Here is a 13,152-nt window from a genome sequence, read left to right as displayed (position 1 = left end):
AAATATGTAATACCAGTAACGCCAAACGACACTTACTCGAAAATGTGCAGCTTGATTCGTTCGTAGTCACTGCAGGAACAGTTCAGTCTTATGACTGTACGTGATATCATACTTTACCATCTGTACAGACATAAAATATTTGAGCCGAACTAGGATCAGATATATACTCACTGCATCAAAACAGGTGCTAAATCGCAAGTTGCATGCGTCATGCGGGTACCTTACTAATCTGACCTGATCCGACAGCGGAATCGTGTTAAAGTCTACAATTGACACGTGGTAACCCAATTGAGCCATTGTGGCGCTTACCTGTCAGACAGTACGTGGAATAGGAATGCACATCAGTTGAAGTAGAGCAACGAATCTCGCAATAACTAGGTGCGCTGAAAGTACCACACACCGTCGGATCCCTACTCACCTCCGCCTCATTTAGAATCCTCCTTGAAAGCTTATTTCGGTGCAGCAGGGCGGTATGTCGCTTGACCCCCGTGCTTCCATGCTTGTCTGCTACATACGCCGCAAACTTCGGTACAATGGTTGCCATGCGTTGGTGCAACTTCGGATACTTCCGCGCAAGTACTTCCTTGTCCGTACTCCCAGCCGATCGATACAGTGGTTGATAAGCACCACCTGAGCCCAGAATAGCCTTCCGGAAGCAAGTGGTGCCCCCAAACTCGTGCAAAAACATCAGAGGTCGTTGTGAACTGTGAACCTTCTTGAACCATGGCATCACCTTGGCCCACAGATCTCTCTGAGAGCCTCTGTAGAGTGCATTCTGAATCATAACAGCCGAGTATGGCTTAGTCATGGTTGAGTTCCCCACTGCATAGTCTTCCCCGAATTCAGAATGTACAGCATCGAAGACGCCCAGGGAAGTCAGCAGCAGATTCATATGGCTATACTTCCCTGTGAGTTGAGGTTTAAAAAAATACTCACTCAGGCAAAAGGTGATATCGTCTGACTTGCTTTGAATGGATAACAAATCCGCTGCTCGCGATTGGCACTTCCCGATACACATATGGCCTCTGAACTGTTCGATCACTAGAAACTTAAGAACGAATGCATTTATTTGGGTCAACGCAGATGATAATACGACCAGCTACTGACATGCCGATATAGCTAAGCCGTGAGGATATAGAGACTTTGAGCGTACAATACCTCGCATTGAGAAGAGGATCGTAGGAGTGTCAACGACAGTCACATCGCCAACAATGAGCGACAGGGCTTGCTGCCGACTTCCAGGAACGAGTATGGGAGACACGCACTCATGTGTTGGTAATGAGTACATGGTAAGCCTTGTGGAGTCAATCTGTACCGGAAACGATATGCATTATAGGTTGGACCAGATCAATACACGAGGGTGATGGTAAGAAGCACATGCTGAGGCTGGTGACGACAGTATGTGGGTATGGATAGGCCAATTCAACGTATGATGTTGATGATTTTAGTGATAGCTCGCTAATGTATCCTGCTTTTTGTATACTTTCACGCATGAGATTGCGCAGACTTGCACTATGAGCTGTCATCCACAGAAGATAGACAGAAATCAGGCACCATATATACCTATATAGCTGGCATAGACTACAGAATTAGCACACCCATACCGTGTTCAAAGTGAATAGCCGTCCGTCTCTCACGCATATGTTCTCAAACTCGCATATCCGAGGTGCCCTCCTCCCGTTACGATGCGGTTTGTGTTTCTTGCATCGCATGTTTGACTGATACTCTTTTTTAGTGAGCTCGTGTTTGCTAATCTGTGTCGCTTCACTCGAATGCACACTATACCCGTGTTCCGATCGATAGCGATTCAACGGAGGCACAAACAAAGCATACATGCTCGCTGGATGAATCGTGGGGGATATACAGTTGTCTGAGTGTTTGCGGAACTTGCCCATGACATAGCCTGTGGTCGCGTTCATCGCAGCCTCGTTTTCTGGCGAGTTCAGAATCTGCCGCACATTGCGGATTTCAGCCAGTTTGTTTGCTTTCCGCGTTTGTTCATCTACTTCCGATAGCATTGAGTCCCTTATATTGAATTCAGCATTTGGTTCTAACGTACTACTAGACATCCATTGGACAACAATACGCGCGACGTTCAGGAGATAAGTCAGAGATATAGCCCATGCCGCAGTGCGAACGAACCCCTGCACATTATTGCAGTTCGCACGATTTACTTTATATTTTCTCAACATGACTCAAAACGTCCTTTTATGTCTCATCAGAGTACTATATCTTGGCAATCTACCTATATATAACTGCGCGGCTGAATACATTGTATGCTAACTATCGCGAACTTGCAACCATTCTTCACTCTAGACACTCACAGTACTAGTTTTGCATGCGGCTAAATGTACTCTCTTTTATTATATCAGCTATCTGTACACAAAAAAGCTAAAAATGTGTACTGATTTTCAGCGCTCTTTATTAGAAAATATCGTCATGGTGATTTTGATCAACTGATAAAAATGTGGTGCAGGTAATAGGTATTCGCCCACGCCCCGGTCTCCGTGTCGTTGGGAATGAATCAACCGGCGCTGTCTATTTAACTAGGTAGCCTTAGCTGCTGCATCTTCAGTCGAGGGCTTGTCCCAAGTCGAATACACGGTGGTTGACAGTCTTTTTACCGTCATAGTCCAATTCGGTGACCCAGTGCAAAGTGCCATCAGCCTCGACGTATCTATCTTCTTTCCATGTGTATCCTAGGTAGCTTCCGGTAGATTCAACATGGGCGTAGAGGTGCTTATTCGATGCGTCGAATCTATAAGCCTTCTTACAATCGACACCATAAGCTGTATTTGTATATAGAAGAGAGAGAAAGGTCAGGGAACGAAGATACCTAAGATTATACCTATTATAGTTCTTTGCAAGCACAAATTGTGAATCAATAAGGGATCTATATTCGGAGAATAAAAACATTCCGGCTCAGAACGATACTTACCGTCGTGATGGTAGTGCGTATACTCTTTGAACTTGCCGTCCATCTTTATTAAAGGAATATATTGTTATATATTAGTGTCTACCGAAATGGACTCGAATGCGAAATTCAAACTGAATTTCTCGAAAGGTGATCAAGAAAAAAAAAGGGGCCCTCTTGCCTGACTATCTACAAGCTACAATAACATACATACCCCGCATTCTATCTTCAACTCCTTGTTCACAAAAGTAGTGAACTGTTTCTCGGTGATGTATGTCTTGTCGTCCTCTACACTTGGAATGATCTCATAACTAATACCCAGGGCAGCCAGCATATTGCGTTTCATGTAGTTTACACCTGCATGGCTAAGGATCGGTTCGACTGAATCCGATCGGGTAAGGTTCAGACTCCGCCGACCTCTGTAGGCATCAAGTAGGGAGAACACCGGCACAGGCATAATGAATCGATGATCCTTGATGATGAATTGGATACATGCAGTATATATGTGCGTTTTGGATTATATATTTTGGTGAAATTTTATAGGAGGTTCAGGCCCAGGGTTTGGAACCCAACACCGGCTCGGATGAAGTGATAGCCGTTGACAGATAAATATATTGAAACTCCCAACAAGGGAGCGACTACATTCAACGATTTGTAAATCTGCTACCGTGCGTTCCAATGGCATTGTTCGCTTTCTCCGCCATGCAAGTGGCTCTGCTGAACGCTCGTATCTACAGACTGCAAGACCGCAGATACAGCCAAATTTAAACCCAAAGCAATTCATGACATACTGCATAGGTACTTTTATTGCAGCTCTGATTGCTAATAACCACTGACAGACAATCCCAACAAAAGCGACTACAGTCTACAAGAACCCCAGGCACCTGCCGTTCTAATGTCGTTATAAGCTTCCTCCGCCGTGCAAGTGGCTCTGCTGACAGCTTGTATCTGTAGACCACAGGCACACAATTAAATCAAACCCCAATGCAATCCATGACATAGCTATTTTTATTCTGTTAATCGCCTACAGAACTCCGTAATCAAACCACGTGCATTGTTTGATGACATGCGTGCTCTCGACACTCCAGCGAGGTCGGTGCATCCCCAGTATACTTCGCATGATAAGCGTGTTTTCTGATGGAGCTGTGTCGACCAGGTACATCTCACCGGACAAAGAAGTAAACTTTTCGCCAGATACAGGCCGACGCAACGACGAAGCCAGCTGATTGGGCAGTGCTTTCAGTGCCGCTTGGAACTAGAGATATAGCGAGTGATTCGTGAGCATTCAACTATTTTGCATACACATAAAAGTGATTTGTGAGTTTCCCCCTGTTTGTCTACACATAAACGTGATGTGTCAGTATCAAATAATTTGTAGGTCTACCACAGTGACTTGTGAGTTGTCGTCTGATCTCATGATATGAAACAGCGATCTGTCAGTAATAGATAATCGCAGCGATCGCACGAATGCGAGGCCACCATACCAGCTTCGTATGCTAAATGACTTTAGCCAACTGACTCCGTGCGAGAAATTTCTTCAGCTGATCGAGGACCAATATATGTATATATATATATATATATATATATGCCTACACACACATATATATACATATACATATACATATATATATATATATACAAATATAAATATAAATATAAATATAAATATAAACATATTCTGCCAACTGACTCCGTGCGAGAAACTTCTTCCGCTGATCGACGACCAAAAAGCACGGTACATGCTTTTGTGATGCTAACCTAGAGCAACATTGCACCCATAACCAAGTCGCTTAAACATACAGGATAACCCTCACACAGCAAACCTAATATAAAACCCAAACAGCTACTGCTAAACCTAATAAAAAACACCCACAGCTACCGCTAAACCTAATAAAAACCCCCACAGCTACCGCTAAACCTAATAAAAAACCCCCACAGCTACCGGTAAACCTAATAAAAAACCCCACAGCTACCACTAAACCTAATAAAAAACCCCCACAGCTACCGCTAAACCTAATAGAAACCCAACAGCTACCGCTAAACCTAATAAATACCCCCACAGCTACCGCTAAACCTAATAAACCCCCCCCACAGCTACCGCTAAACCTAATAAAAACCCCCCACAGCTACCGCTCGGCCCCATACCTGATCATAAAACTTCTCTTCGTCCGGGTGGGCCGTGTACGTGGCACATGTCAGCAGCGCATAGTACAAGGGGCAGGCAAACCAAGCGCTCAGATCAATGTCCTCGCATGAGTCCTTATCGGCACTGCACCTGGTGTGGTATGGTGGGGATGGCGTATATGCCGGAGCTCCACCCGCGACGTATTCCTGGCGTTTAATTAGAAAGTGCTCGATAGCCGCTTGCAGCCGTTTCCTGCGTACCAGTCGACCCACCCGGTGTATATCTCGCAGTACTCGTATACCGTGCTTGTTCGTACGCACTCGCGCTGGCTCCGGCAGCCCATACAGGACGTTGGTGCGACAGAAAGGCACACCTGCCAAACGACCACCAAGCCCGTTCACCCGCACATGCACGTGCAGGGAGGCATCCTTATCGTCGTAGCGTATCGCGGGCTCGTCAAAGCCACGGAAGATCTGCATGTCTTCGTTGCTGGGTACCATGCCTGGCGGTGTGGGTGCGTCCTGGGCCGAGAGAATTGGCAGCCGCAGCTGAGTGAAGTACCACACAATGTTCCAGAATAAGGTAGGATGGTCGCGGTGCAGATTGACGTCTAGCTGTGGGTCTGTCGTCGCCTCGAACCCCACTCGGTAAAAGGCGATATCCAGCTCATGGAACAGCACAGTCGGAGAGAGATAGGGGCATGTACCACTATGTAAACTCGGTCTCCCTGTCGCGCCTGTGGGGTTGGTTTCTGCTTCCAACTCATCCGCTAAGGTATACACGTCGCCTGTGCTGCCTGAGTACGTCTCGTCGGAAACAACGGCTGGTTTGCTATCGGTTGTGGCGTCGTGCGCGGGCGCAGTCGTCTGCCCAGTGCTATGCCACTGTGAATCGTCAGAAACCGCGCTTATATCTGCACCGGAGGCATGGCCCGTGTCATCCGCACCCTGGGATTCAGGTGCAGGTGCAGGTGCAGGTGCATCTGTACCGGGCCTTTCTCCATCAGTACTCGGCCCATTGTCCCCAGTGGGTTCGGCAGCCCCTTTGCCCCCCGTGTACGAGAAACTCAACTCGGGTATGAACGGTGAATGGCAGTACACACACACACTGGTACTGTCGTACGAGGTGATCTCCCACCCCAGCGAAATCTCCTCGTCCGTGAGCAGTGCGTGGCAGTGGGGGCACGTGTTGTTCGACTCCACCCTCGCCCGTGCCAGCACCCGCATGCTGGCCAGGTGCATGGGCAGGAACTCCATGGCTGCGACCTGTAACTCCTTCAGACTGGACCAATTGCTCAGGCACCCGGCCCCGTACTGCTGCGGTGGGTCGCTCAGCTTCTTGTCGGAGAAGTCTATCCTCGCCGCATCCGCATGGGTGATACTGCTACTACCACCACCACTGCCGACTTTCGCACCGGCCACCGTTTCGCCCGACCTTTGCCTCTGTAAAGAAGGGTACCTGGAAACCGAGCTGATGGCGCTCGCGTTACTGCTTTGTCGCTCAAGTGTCAAGCCAGCTCCGGGTGCCTGTAAGTTCGCCCGCACAAATAAGCCGGTCGTGATGGCGTTTGCAACTATACCATCCCTACTCATCATCTGAAACACGTACCGTGCCTGTGCGGCATAGCCGCCAATCCTCGCACAGGACACCAGCAGTAACCTGTAACACCCCTCGCTGGGTCGGATGTTGGCGGTGCGCATACGGTTGAGGATACTCTCGGCCAGGTGAAACGCCGCAGGCACCTCTGCCGGGTTCATCGATGAGAGCCGCACTGAGAACAGGTACAGCCACGTCTCGTGCAGACTGATGAAGAAGGTGTTGGCCTTCATACGCACCGTGTCGGGTGCAAGGGCCGTGTCGTAGTCGGCTGAGGTGGTGGCGATGGCGGGGATGGATAGGTTGGGCTGCGAGGTGTTGGTGTGGTCGCTGTAGTGGATGTTCGCGGATATGCCCATATCTGAGGCATTGTGCTTGTAACCGGCCGGCGACAGGTTGCTCGATCCGGGGCGGTGCGGCGACCTGGTGCTCTGGGTGCGCATTTTGGACAGCTCATCGTCACTCTGTACTTTGAACTGGAACTGTTGCGGGCTGTTGCTGACATCCGCGCTGAAGTGGCGGTTGTGTGTTTTCTCGGGTCCGGCAAACGAGGTTTCGGGACTTTTCGGCCCGGTCCCACCGGCCAGATTCCGGGTGTGCGTGTAGGTAGGCAGTTGCACCTGGCATGCGGGGGCCGGTTGTGCCCTGTGGTGTCTGGACATGGACAGGTTGAGGGCTGACTGTCGGTCGAACGCGTGTAATGCATCCGCATTGAAACGGGTCGCCTGTCTCAGACGTGGGAACAGGTCCGTTTGCAAGGGCGGGAACACGCCACGGTAGTTGTACGGCGGTACGCTCTTCTTGTGCACCTCCATCGCGTCTTGCACACTCTCCTCTTCGTCGTTGTCGTAGCCGTGTTTGTGTTGGTGTTGGTCGGCTGTCCCGTTGCTCTCGGCCGCGCCCAATACAATTGGCATGCAGCGCTTGAGAGCCTTCTTCGGGGGTAGCTGGGGCTCTTGGGCCACATGCGGTCTGGCATACGACGGCTGCACGCGCACAGCCGCTACAGGCGACGTAGCCAGACCGTATACAGACCCTTTAAGATTACTACTATTACTATTATTATTATTAAGACTCATATGACCCGTGATCCGCTCCCTAGAACTGGGGCGCGAGTTCAGGGTCAGGTTCGTACGGGAGAAATTGTCTCCGTCCCGTTTTGAATTGCGGGAGCCCATATGAATTGAGGATCTATTGTTGGGCGAGAAGATACTCCCTCGCATGTTTCCATCGAGCGCATTTACACTCGACGCATTACCAAGCTTGCGCGGGTTATCATTGATACCACTAGTAGAGCTGTTGCCCCAGGATCGGATATCCTGCGATGGGGGTACATAAAAGTGTACGTATCCGTCAACTAAGCAAGCTCGTCATATGTGAGATTCGTAATCCCCTCTAATGCACAAGACGCATGCGTAAACAAACCGAAACATTTGAGATAACAATAGTACACAATAGCGCACACCTCGCAGAATACACATACCACGGCTGATCGGCCTGCGAACAAGTCGGTCTGGCTGAAGTTGCTGAGAAGGTTGCGAGCAGACCCTACACTGGTCATGCGGCCATGGCTTTTCTGTTGGGCCTTAGCCTCGGACTCCAGTCTTTGTTTCTCTTCGATGTAGTTTGCCTACGCGGGTTCGGAAGCAAGAAAGACACACGGGTGAAACGTCGATTAGGCATGGGTAAGGACGGGCAAAACAGATACGCGGAGCCTGAGGGAAGTGGCCGTACTACTACATGCAGGGTTAGATTGTTTCTACGCGCCAGCGGAATCGTGTAGTAATTGTATAATACATTAAACCTTCACCAGTGATATGCCGATGAATACAACATCATCGCAATATAGCAGTGTAGCATCACAAAACATTTACCTCCGTATGCAAAAACCATTGCAACTTATTATATCCTCACCAATGACAATACCGCTGATTAAACTACCCAAATATAGTGGAGATGCGTCACAGGCATCTACTTCAGTACGCACATCCCCCCCCCCCCCCCGGTCACTGTTGCGGAGACAGATACATTCCTGACAAATAGGAAGCCCATCACACAACGCGAGTCAGCTGATAATAACACCCACCTCATCAATGCACATATCAAAGAAAAGAAGCTCTTCATCCCGATTCGAGATGAACGATCGCTGCTCTACGAAATGGGTAAAGGCCTGGCTGTCAACCAGTACGTCCATAAACTTCCGATCTTGGTCACGCACCGACATCAGGAAAGCCTCCTAAGGAAACAGAGAAAAGAGAGCAGAGCAGCGTGAGTCTAAACCCCTAAGGAAACAGAGATAAGAGTGTGGAGTAGCGTGAGTCTAAACCCCTAAGGAAACAGAGATAAAAGTGTGGAGTAGCGTGAGTCTAAAACCCTAAGGAAACAGAGATAAGAGAGCGGAGTAGCGGGAGTGTGTATTACACAGTGCTGATGGTACCCAAGCCCCATGCGAAGCTCGAGTGACTTCCACCATCACACCGAACGACGAGACATGGCGGTACCTACCTGTCACACCTGTCAACTCTGACATCATTGACCTTATTGACACAAGGCGCATGTACGAGTGGACCTTACCTTATTAAACACTTCTTCGGGACTGTAGGAGAAGATCTTCGCGTATTCGTGGATGGTGTCTGCCGTGGGCACCGTGAGATACTCTCGATAGGGCTTGAGTATGGACACAAAGAAGTCCAAGAAGCTCTCGCGGATTGCCTCCTGCCTGACTTGTTCGGCTGTTTTGTGCGCAGTAGTCACCGATCCAGGCTGTGTGGCCGTTTTAAGCAATAGTGAAACTGGGTCATCGACATATCAGAGTGTAATATGCAAACAAAACAATGTAGGAGCAGGACACCTCTTTGTAATAGCACACAAAACAATAATATCAAACCCAAGGTGGTCGGAGAACCCCTAGCCGTACCTGTGTATAGGGATGATTCTCTACATGCTCCATACTCGTGTAGCCTTTGATGAACAGATGTGAGGCAACACTATACAGCCTGTCCAGGAAGTGCGACTGTGCTGGCAGGGACGGCATCTCGCCCATGTCGTCGTCGTAGTCGTCTTTCTTCTTCTGTATACGGTTATTGTCTATGTCTACCAGGTACACATCGGTGGGCAGTACCGAGAAGTCCACCACACCCGCCTGCACCCCGATGATGAACGGGACCGGGGCTTGAAGAAAGTCCAGAAAAGAGGGCGGGCACAGTGGTACGTAGATGTGTTGCCACCTGAGTTCGCACGCGGGTTGGGGTTTATGAGAGGGGTCAAGCGTACGCGTGAGATCGAGTGCTGCCATATACGCATACCATGACTGATGTCTGTTTGTGGACACTGTATCCCTGAGGTCAGACTAGCCTGGCACAAGCCTGAGAATTGTGAGAGTTGTGTCAATGTGTGTAGGCTAAACGGATGGGCAGCCAGCTGCGGTCAATACACCACAATGTGTCGATTGGTTTACGCAAGTGTCATCCAATCAACGGCTTGTATCTCTCAATGACGCACAACCACGCTGTGGTACAACGAACTGGGACTTTCACGACAAACACCACTCGTTAAACAGTACGTACACACCTCAGCGGAAAGATCAGCGACGTGAGCGATTCGCAGATGGGCGTGAGCAGTGATATGTGCTGCGATTGTATCAGCAGTTTGGCTTCCGTAAGGATCAGGCACAGCACCGTAGCTATGTTGGGTAGGTCCAAAGCGTGAAACAGCGGCAGCAGTGAATAGTTGGCCAGCGGGAAGTCGGTCGCAGCGGGACGAGCGAACTCTATGACACTATCTCCCACGCGCAAGTTTGTTATCACATCTCCCTGTGGTGGTACGCTGGCCTCGAAGAGGTTCACTATATAACTCTCTATGGGGAAGGCGCATGGCTGCTTCAATAGCGTGAATAGGGCCTGGATGTACCGACGGTAGGAGCAGAAGAACGGCCACCTTGACAGGATGCATATACATCTGCGGTAGCGCGGGAGGAGAGATATCTGAAGGGTTTGTCATAACTTCAGATGCTGTTTGCATAATGCATGCAAGACTATTCTTATTTCATATAAGCACCTCGTGCCCCAATATACCTACCACGCGCGCATACCGATAAAGCCTGCATCTAGCCCCCTGATCCGAATCACTGTAAACTTACTTTGGTTCGTGGAACACCCGGGCGTTCCTCTGTTTGACAAATGATTTGCGTTCGTAGACCGTGTAGCACGAGCCGTACTGCATCACTCCCTTCTCATCCGTGAGCACAAACGTGAAGAACAACGGATTGGCATACTCTCGGCGGTATTCCACACCGTTTGGGAAGCAGAACCCAGTCACCGCCGGTGGTACGGATGTTTCTGATGTGGTTTAGAAACATAGACTATGCATGAGCGATTGGAGCTGTGCAGGCCTGGAGGCCAGCAACCCCGGTGCGCCACTTCTGGGCCTCCATATATGTATTCACAGGTAGGTATTTATTTAAGTGTATGGTTGCAAATATTTGTATTTGTATGTTTATATATGTATGTATTTGAATATAATGTATATTTCTCGATATACGGATTATTTTATAAATACATTCGTCGATCACTACAATACATTTGGCAGTTAATTTGAAACACGGGACCATTATTGTGGATCTGCTATGACTCCACTCATTGTACAGTGTAGAGATCCAACAAGCAGACACACAATCTGCACCATGTGCTAAAGCAAAATCTATCACTATAGCAACAGTACACCGTCATTGCATACACCAGTACCTTTAGTATCGCAGGCCGGAAACCGAGTGAGGATGCGAGGCACATACGTCACGCCTATTCGGGGGAATTCCTCCATGTATTGAACGTAAATGGCTAAGTTTATCTGCAGGCGTAGGTATGCAGAGTACTGAGAACAACGCGTTCGACGGCAGTGCATTAACGTTTGATGTGTCTTGGCGTAGAATGATTGGACAACTGTACTGCAGAGGAGCACAGCAAGTATACCGAGGTATCTGCCTCTCAAGATGAAGTGATTGGAAGCGTAGAATGTTTTGAGTAATTTGCAACGTACATAATTCAGCATACTACATACTAACGCACCACTCGTGAGCATACATATACTCTTCACCACATACACACAATCACTTGACACCACCTCCCTGAACTCGAGTGTATACATATATATATGCGCCATGCACCCTTTTCTCGATAATTTTCCGATGGCAGGTGCCCTCTAAACCAAACAGCAAGAAGCCAACAACACGCTGCTGTGTATCCACACATGCGTATACACAATCTGTGGCATAGCACACACTATGGCTCACACCAAGCACCTGTACCAAGTCAGGTCACTTCCAGGTATCGTACACATGTCCACATACACGCGTGCATGTATGCACGTATGCATACCGTGCTAAATGTGGCGTTCTCTACTTTGGTTGTACCGCTGAGCGTGATTCCCTCCTCCGGTTCCACAAGTACATCGATTATAGGCATGCGCGTGCTTTCACGCTTCATATACAGACACCAGATAGTGTCCTTGTCGCCTATGGGGGTGAGATTGATGACAGGTGAAGACACTACCTCGAAGCCGTACATTTCAGGCGCTCTATGCCCATCCTGAACAGTAGTGTAGACCTGGGTAGAAAGTATTCAGTACGTACATAAGACTACATCTTCTCAAAGTCCCCAAGGCATTAAGATAAGACAGACATCCGCACAGACCAATGTATATGTTTTTGGGCGAGTACTGTCCAATGCCGAGCAGTCGGTGAAGGGAGAAGGTGAGGGAGCTGTCAGACCCATACAAACGAAAGTGGGCTGTAACTTCTACACTTCAGCACTATTCTGAACGAATCCGGTACTCAAAATCCTCGAGATCTATAATAGTACAGTCTCAGTGGAGTGTGAACACGTGATCTGCCACACGCTCGCGCTAGTAAGGCCCGCAGGGGCTGAGTCGGGAGATTGTTTACGATAGGTTTGGGTCGTTTTGGCTTACCAATTGCGTGATGGGTGACATATCCACAACATCGCGTGAAACACACACGAAGTAATCGTTTGCTGATTCCATAGTCTCCATGTCGGAATCGGCCAAGGTGCTGCTTGCTGCCATTCTGATGTGCGGTTTGTTCGAGACGACACCTGCGTGATCAGACAGAGGAAACTAAGGGCTCCATACAGTTCGAAGGTAAATGAAGAACGCTCTTTGAACCAGCTCACGTGAAAATATGTTACTTGGCAACTCTTTATTGGGATGCTGTGGCCAGGGAGTGCGAGAGTGGATACTTCATTAAACAAGCATACGTACCTGCAACCTCGAAATTGTCCGGTATCGGTTCATCAGCTTCGACCACAACTATATCTGTGATGGGATCCTGCATAAAGTAAATTAGAACGTCGCTAAGAATTTCCCAGATTAACTCTCCTATATATATATATATATATGTGTGTGTGTGTGTGTGTGTGTGTGTGTGTGTGTGTGTGTGTGTGTGTGTGTGTGTGTGTGTGTGTGTGTGTGTGTGTGTGTGTGTGTGTGTGTGTGTGTGTGTGTG

The 13,152-nt window shown here is 48.7% G+C and overlaps 3 protein-coding genes across 3 annotated transcripts in view; all 3 read right to left on the bottom strand.

Annotated features, from left to right (window-relative positions):
• SARC_00241 (hypothetical protein) overlaps positions 1 to 2,166 on the bottom strand; it is a 3,473-nt gene extending 1,307 nt beyond the window's left edge. The window contains exons 1-4 of the mRNA XM_014306097.1: positions 1,605 to 2,166; positions 1,108 to 1,309; positions 419 to 906; positions 221 to 309 (exon numbers count right to left, since the gene is read on the bottom strand). Coding sequence (XP_014161572.1) covers positions 221 to 309; positions 419 to 906; positions 1,108 to 1,309; positions 1,605 to 2,069 — 1,244 coding nt within the window. The 5' untranslated portion in view covers positions 2,070 to 2,166. The remainder of the gene's footprint in view (positions 1 to 220; positions 310 to 418; positions 907 to 1,107; positions 1,310 to 1,604) is intronic.
• Positions 2,167 to 2,404: 238 nt separating this feature from the next.
• Positions 2,405 to 3,380, bottom strand: SARC_00240 (hypothetical protein). The gene is made up of 3 exons (XM_014306096.1): positions 3,129 to 3,380; positions 2,939 to 2,981; positions 2,405 to 2,789 (listed from the first exon to the last, which is right to left on the bottom strand). Exons 1-3 carry the CDS (start codon positions 3,369 to 3,371, stop codon positions 2,572 to 2,574), a joined length of 504 nt encoding a protein of 167 aa, XP_014161571.1. The 5' UTR covers positions 3,372 to 3,380; the 3' UTR covers positions 2,405 to 2,571.
• A 524-nt stretch (positions 3,381 to 3,904) lies between these two features.
• The window catches only part of SARC_00239 (hypothetical protein), a 10,686-nt gene continuing 1,438 nt past the window's right edge, over positions 3,905 to 13,152 (bottom strand). Inside the window, exons 2-13 of the mRNA XM_014306095.1 lie at positions 12,909 to 12,975; positions 12,600 to 12,742; positions 12,008 to 12,235; positions 11,378 to 11,480; positions 10,774 to 10,972; positions 10,206 to 10,592; positions 9,553 to 9,862; positions 9,210 to 9,398; positions 8,722 to 8,871; positions 8,119 to 8,265; positions 5,060 to 7,954; positions 3,905 to 4,169 (exon numbers count right to left, since the gene is read on the bottom strand). Coding sequence (XP_014161570.1) covers positions 3,939 to 4,169; positions 5,060 to 7,954; positions 8,119 to 8,265; positions 8,722 to 8,871; positions 9,210 to 9,398; positions 9,553 to 9,862; positions 10,206 to 10,592; positions 10,774 to 10,972; positions 11,378 to 11,480; positions 12,008 to 12,235; positions 12,600 to 12,742; positions 12,909 to 12,975 — 5,049 coding nt within the window. The 3' untranslated portion in view covers positions 3,905 to 3,938. The remainder of the gene's footprint in view (positions 4,170 to 5,059; positions 7,955 to 8,118; positions 8,266 to 8,721; positions 8,872 to 9,209; positions 9,399 to 9,552; positions 9,863 to 10,205; positions 10,593 to 10,773; positions 10,973 to 11,377; positions 11,481 to 12,007; positions 12,236 to 12,599; positions 12,743 to 12,908; positions 12,976 to 13,152) is intronic.

The sequence above is a fragment of the Sphaeroforma arctica genome (assembly GCF_001186125.1).
Source record: "Sphaeroforma arctica JP610 unplaced genomic scaffold supercont1.6, whole genome shotgun sequence".
In the NCBI taxonomy this organism is placed as follows: domain Eukaryota; class Ichthyosporea; order Ichthyophonida; genus Sphaeroforma; species Sphaeroforma arctica.
Note: the sequence above shows the minus strand (reverse complement) of the source record. Positions and strands in the feature narration are given on the sequence as shown.

Excerpts from the sequence above, each read along its gene's own strand:
- SARC_00240 (XM_014306096.1), bottom strand. The coding sequence starts at position 3,371 with ATGCCTGTGCCGGTGTTCTCCCTACTTGATGCCTACAGAGGTCGGCGG. Across the intron at positions 2,982-3,128 it reads AGTTGAAGATAGAATGCGGG|ATGGACGGCAAGTTCAAAGA; the intron begins GTATGTATGTTA and ends CCTTTAATAAAG. Across the intron at positions 2,790-2,938 it reads TACGCACTACCATCACGACG|CTTATGGTGTCGATTGTAAG; the intron begins GTAAGTATCGTT and ends ATACAAATACAG.